Genomic DNA, 6601 nt, shown 5'->3' on the forward strand with positions numbered 1-6601 from the left:
TATTACTGTTTCAAACATGAGACCCAGATGAGACTCTGCCCTTAGTCTAGGGGAGGCACTATTCAGAGTTTCTAAATTATTTCAGAATCTAACCTTTGGTATCCACAGATGAGGTCAGTCTTTCTGATGGTCAGTATCTGGATTGGGTCAGAGTATATCCTATATTTCAATGCATCCATCGGAGTTGAAAAGAAACAGTTTTTATTTTGAACATTTCAAATATGCCTACACATCACACTTTGGAAGATTCTCTGGGAAAGTGTCTGTGATGTGCAGAGGCAGCCCAGACACAGGATTGCAGCATTCATGTTCTTCTGCTCCTGCTCAGGGAGACTCTGAACTCCCCTGCTTTCTCACAGCCCCTGATGTTCATGAGGACACACTGAACGAGGCTGTGTCTAGAATGTTCCTCATATGCATTTTTGACCATAGTAATACTTGATTGTATAGACTTTCAGACTTTCCAAAATGTGAAAGAGAGGTTTTTGAATTGTGTATGGAGATGTCAATTGGTCCTTGACAGGATTTGAATATTTATTGAACATAACAATCTCACATGTATGAGATCCATTCCTGTCCCTTCCCTGCAGTCTGGCCGATGTAGTGTATATAGTAGTCCCTGAAAGTGAATCCAGATGGTACATAAGGGAGTTATTGTGTTACCGCAACCTGTAGCTATTCTCTGTCCATACTCCACCGGCTGCACATCTTCCTGGACACCTGCAGACATTGAGGTTTTCTTGTCAGGAAAACTGCCACACATGTCTAACTTCCCTCTCATTCATGTCCCCACATACTCAGTATGTCTTCTTTGTTGTAAAATGATCTTTTAAAAGAGCAACAAAAACAAAAATAATAAAGGAACAACAAGGAAAACCCAGTTCAGCCAAATTCCATGGTGAGAGTCTCTGTTCACTGTTTAATCATTGAATGGGCAGACATGGGCAATACCCACCCCGCAGTCCTCTGCTAGAGATGCAGGTCAAGTTTGGACTGGTTTGCCTGAAGCAGAATGAAGTCCTAAGTGCATATTTTCCATCTATATATGTTTTCTTGACGTGGGCTCAAAAGGGAGGTTATGTTTAGGGCAGATCCCCACAATAATGGTGGGCACTTTAGGAATGACAGAATTCAAGATATCCTAAACCTGTAATGTGGTTATGTCCTGCAAATAATTCAACACACTCCAACATATCAAGTCTCATTCATATTATTGTAGCTTGGTTTTGATAACAGAAGATACCTATTTACAGTTCAGCAATAAAGGTTGAATCTTGGACAATCAAGTTTATTGTTACGTAAAGCAAAACAATATTTTTCTTCAGAAGAATGTTTGAGACATGGGCAGCATCACTTTCTGTAACTTCTCTAGAAAATGAGGGAGGTCACAGTTTCCTGCATTCTTTCCCACCATTTAACATTTCTACTTGCCCCCCTGAGAAAATATCCACATCAAATGTTCTTATGGCTGTCTTACATTCATTGTACCCTATCTTAGTTGGCTAATATGACATTGAGACCTGCTCTTTTCATCCTGGTAGAATCCTATGGTATAAGTTGGGGGCACATGACCTCTGAGTGTGGGCCACATTAGAGGGCTCCCTGTTCATACAGCCCCATGCATCTGTTCTTGTATGTGCATTCTTGGGTATACAGAAGACATCAAGGAGCAAGGAAAACTACACAATATAGTTCATCACTCACAGATCTGTAAACCAGCAATATAAACTCTTTGGCGCTTCACTTAGGTGAGTATATATATTTCAAAGACTATTGTGACATGAAACAACATTGATATTTCCTTATCTGCAAATAGGACAATGTAAAAAGTGGTCTCAGGGGCCTGAGATGACCACTAGGAAGCATCAGTGAAGGTACAACATTTGAGAAAACCATACATACTGGTACAACTTTCACCCACAATTTAGCTCAGGAGAGACAGTGTCAAGACAAGGAGATGGAGTCTCTGATGAGATTCTGTGCCTTATGCACAACTCCAGCCTTATTATTGGACAAGTCATGGAAACACAGGAAATTAGTAATGTTTGACTCCCTCTCTTCATTCACTTTAGATTATGCAGTCTTCCATCCCGTGCTCTCAGCTCCCTCTCTCTCCTCCCTCTAAGGATTCCCATTTACTTCCTAAGCATAAAGAAAATTGAAGAACTGTGGTGCCTGGATCTCAGAACAAAGATTTTAAAAGGAATTATCCAAGGTCTGTTGGAGAGTAGAGGCAATCCCAATTTTCAGTCCCAGGCATCAGCCTGATGGACCACATTTCCAATTACTGATTCATTCACTAATCTTGCTGTGGCTGTTGATCTGTTGTGGGCATGATGCTAAAAATCTCAGCTTCCTCTTAGTCAGGAACACACTCCTCATAAAAGTACATGGACCTGAAGCTGGAAGGCGAGGAGGACAGAGAGTATGAAATTGCTTTGTAGAAGCAGCCTTGGCACCTATCTACAATTTCCAGATGTCTTCCTAATGGTTGTACTTATGAATACCCAGCCACTTTCCTGCCATTTCCCCAGAGTTCACAGGACAGCATAGCATCTTAGCCTCTGTTATAACATTTTCACTGGTGAGACCAGTTTAAGGAAATGTGAGCATGCCTCGATCAGTTCTCATGTGTCATCATACTACCACTGGGGGGGGGGGAACTCTTTGTTTCCAATACTTACCAGTTCTTTCATAGTGATGCCATCCATGGATCCCAACATGTCAGTCAGGAATCATCATTTTTTTCCAGGTTCCTGTAGTATGCAAACGTGAGTTCACCAAGTTTCAGATAAAAAACCCAGTCTTGGATTTTGGTAATGCGACTACATATCATATTACATAGGAAGGATTCTGGAGGAATAAAAATGGATGAGCATGTTAAAATAAAATTCCTTATTCTCATTAAATTCAAGAAAGCTATATGAGTAAAAACATAAAAAAATATTAAAGAAGAAAACTAAAGACATGTTACACATTGGGTGGACTATGAACTTCCTGCAGCTGACTGCAGCTCAGTGGGTGTCACTGCTGTGTTGTCCTCATAGTCTCAGTGATGGAGCTTCACACACATTCTTACCAGTTCCTCACCTGTGTCTGATGTGCACATATCCTGTGATGATGAAGGTGAGAGAGAAGGTCATCAGGGTTCTTGGGTCTCTGACCCTGACTTACCTCCTTGTTGGCTCTAACTTGAATCCCACACAGTGCTCTCACCATGGTCAATATTGAGACTCTGTACTGAGTTAGGGGTCCACAATTTCCAGTCCCTTTGGCTTTTACAGGAGCTGAGAGAACCACCTCTTCCCTTGTGATGCTTTGCATTTTGTTCATATCAGAGTATATCATATATTTTTAAAAGTAACTCATAAAATTGCTGTGGAGATAGCACTGTGGTTCAAGTGATCAGCAAAACATGAAATCTTGAGTGGAATCCATACTTCTAGTTCTCCATAACTACAATAAGCTGGATGTGGCACACTAGATGGAGACAGTGTCATCAGTGTGGATCACTGGCCAACCAGTATAATGAGTAGGTGAGTTCTGGGGTCAGTGAAACGTTTTGTCTCAAAAATATGGTGTAGGCTGCTAGAGAAAAACATTTCATATCAACATGTACAGAAATATACTAATTCACAATTACTCAGGAAAATACACACACACACACACACACACACACACACACACATACACACACACACACACACAGAGAGAGAGAGAGAGAGAGAGAGAGAGAGAGAGAGAGAGAGAGAGAAGAAGAGAGAGAGGGAGAGAGAGAGACAGAGAGACAGAGAGACAGAGAGGCAGAGAGGCAGAGAGAGAGAGAGACTGAATAAAAAAATTTGACACTTCCAGTATTACTACAGAGCATACCAGCAGAGAGAATCCTAGAGATGGTTACAGAGAAGCAGCCCAGTCACAGAGGATTTCAACCCTTTATGCCTCTGAACAGGCTCTTCCATGGCCCAGATCTTGGTGTGAACCTAGCGCCCTCTGCTGGTCGTGATGACCCTGCAGGGAGGTTTGTGTCTGAGCTCACAGCAGAATTGTGTCACTGTGACTCTGGTACAGTAATACATGGCTGTGTCCTCAGAGCTCAGACTGTTCATTTGCAGGTACAGCGTGTTCTTGGCATTCTCCCTGGAGATGGTGAATCGGCCATTGACCCCATCGGCATACTTGATGTAACTACTATCACTATTAATGTATGCGACCCACTCCAGTCCTTTCCCTGGAGCCTGGCAGAACCAGCTCATGCCAAAGCTACTAAACGTGAATCCAGAGGCTGCACAGGAGAGTTTCAGGGACTTTCCAGGCTTCACTAAGCCTCCCCCAGACTCCATCAGCTGCACATCACACTGGGCACCTGCAAACAGAGAATTCTGTTCAGAAAACTGTCACAGAAGTTGAATTTTACCTTTCTTATGTCCACACAACAAAGAATATCTTCCCTCTTATAATTACCTTTTACAATAATGACAAGGAAAAACCAGCTGAGCCTCAAGTCCATGGTGAGAGTTCTGTTTTCAGTGCAAATCACTGAGTGGCAGTATTTGGGAATCCAGGGCTGGGCTCCTCTGCCTGAGCTGCAGTCAGGGCTGGGCTGGTTTTCATGAGCCTACAGAAGCCTTACTTGCATATTGTCTGGCTATAGCAAGCACTGTAATTAGACCCAGGAGGAAAGGCAGTGATCAGAGAATAGATAAGACATCAAACACATTGATGACAGATATAGAATAAGCACAGTTTTGTAGTTGTCTATGGAACCTTTCCTTACTTCATTTAGTTATATCTTCTGCAGGTGCTCAGAACATGCTGTATTTACACACTATTATGTCTTCTTAGAGAAAGTAAAAGCACCACACACAGGTGTGTTTCTATCTAGGAACTCAGTCTTTCCCACCGTCTGAGCTGGACAAGGATTCTCCCATACATGGATCTGGGACAAGGTCACACCTCACTGGAGAGGTTAGAAGAACTCATTGTTTGTGACAGGAACACTTTGGAATTATCTGAATTTCCCATATTTATGTGACAATACTGTCATCAGGACATAAGAGGATTACAGATGAGACTTCCCTTGTCACTGCCTCTCTCCTGCTTTGTGGTTGCTATGGAGAAATTCCTGTCTGCAGCAAACTCACTTGCTCTGCACCATGAAATTCTCTCAGTGATTCCTTTAAACTCCCAATTTCCCTTATCTTCTTCTATCCTTACAACAGGAAACACAAAATTTTCTCCTGTTATGTTAGGGAAGTTTTCATCCCCTAATAATATAATTAGCATACCTGGGGATATTAAAAAATTTTTAGCGATTTTTTTTGTTGTTTGCTTTTTTATTATTATATTTGTGTTTTAATTTTACACATCAGCCATGCGTTCCCCTGCCCTTCCCCCTTCTGCCCTCACATTTCCCCCAGCCCTCACCCTCCATTCCCATCTCCTCCAGGGCCAAGACTCCCTTGGGGATTCATTTAAACATGGTGGATTCAGTAAAGGCAGGTCCATTCCCCTCCTTCCAGGCTGAGCAAAGTGTCCCTGTGTAAGCCCAAGTTTTCAAACAGCCAGCTCATGCACTAAGGACAGGTCCCGGTCACACAACCTGGATGCCTCCCAACCAGTTCAAGCTATTCAATGGTCTCACTTATCCAGAGGGCCTGATCCAGCTGAGGGCTCCACAGCCTTTGGTTCATAATTCATGTGCTTCCATTCATTTGGCTGTTTGTCCCTGTGCTTTTTCCAATCTTGATTCCAACAATTCACTCAATTACAGAGCCTCCTCTTTCTTGACAATTGGACACCTGGGGCCTGGCCGAGGATTTCTGCATCCACTTCCATCAGTGAAGAGTTCCAGTACGACTGTTAGGGTGTTTGACCATCTGATCACCAGTCTAGGTCAGATCAGGCTTTCTCTAGACCACTGCCAGCAGTCTATAGAAGATGTATCATTGTGGATTTCTGAGGACCTCTCCAGCACTCTGCCTATTCCTGTTCTCATGTGGCCTTCATTTATCATGTTCTGTTATTCCTTGTTCTCCCTTTCTGTTCTTGATCCAGCTGGGATCTCCTGCTCCCCTAAGCTTTCTTTCCCTCAAACCTTGCCCTTCATTTCTCCCACTGTCTTTCAGGTTGTTCATGTAGATCTCATCCATTTCTCTGTCATTGGGAGATCCCTGTGTCTTTCCTAGGGTCCCGTTTTCTAGGTAGCCTCCCTGGAGTTGGGTAGCAGTCTAGTCATCTTTGTTTTAGGGATGGTTGTTCTTATTTAACCGGTTCTCTTGTTTCCTTCCTACTCATTCTCATTCTCTCACCACACCCCACTTTGGCTTTCCCAGTCTATCACTACCCTGGGCAAGTTCCCAGTGCCCCTCACTTAAGATGGCTTCCCTTCCTAAGGCTCCAGTTCTAGTTCTGAATTCTACAAAGTAGAAGCCAGCACATGTAACATACACACAAGGTAGGTTCTGTATATGACAGAAACAGGCAGTGTTTGTCCTTCCCAATCTTGGTTACATTGTTTGGCACATTGATTTCCAGTTCCATTCCTGTTCTTCCATGTCTCAGAGAACACTGAGGAAGAGGAGGCAGAAAGAATGCAAGA

The 6601-nt window shown here is 42.9% G+C and overlaps 1 gene segment (V, D, J or C); it reads right to left on the minus strand.

Annotated features, from left to right (window-relative positions):
- Window positions 1-3983: 3983 nt before the first annotated feature.
- LOC118576535 lies at window positions 3984-4549 on the minus strand. The segment is given in 2 exon segments: window positions 3984-4366; window positions 4465-4549. Coding segments are annotated over 2 exon segments (429 nt in total).
- Window positions 4550-6601: the final 2052 nt, after the last annotated feature.

This window comes from Onychomys torridus, unplaced genomic scaffold, assembly GCF_903995425.1.
Source record: "Onychomys torridus unplaced genomic scaffold, mOncTor1.1, whole genome shotgun sequence".
NCBI lineage: Eukaryota > Metazoa > Chordata > Mammalia > Rodentia > Cricetidae > Onychomys > Onychomys torridus.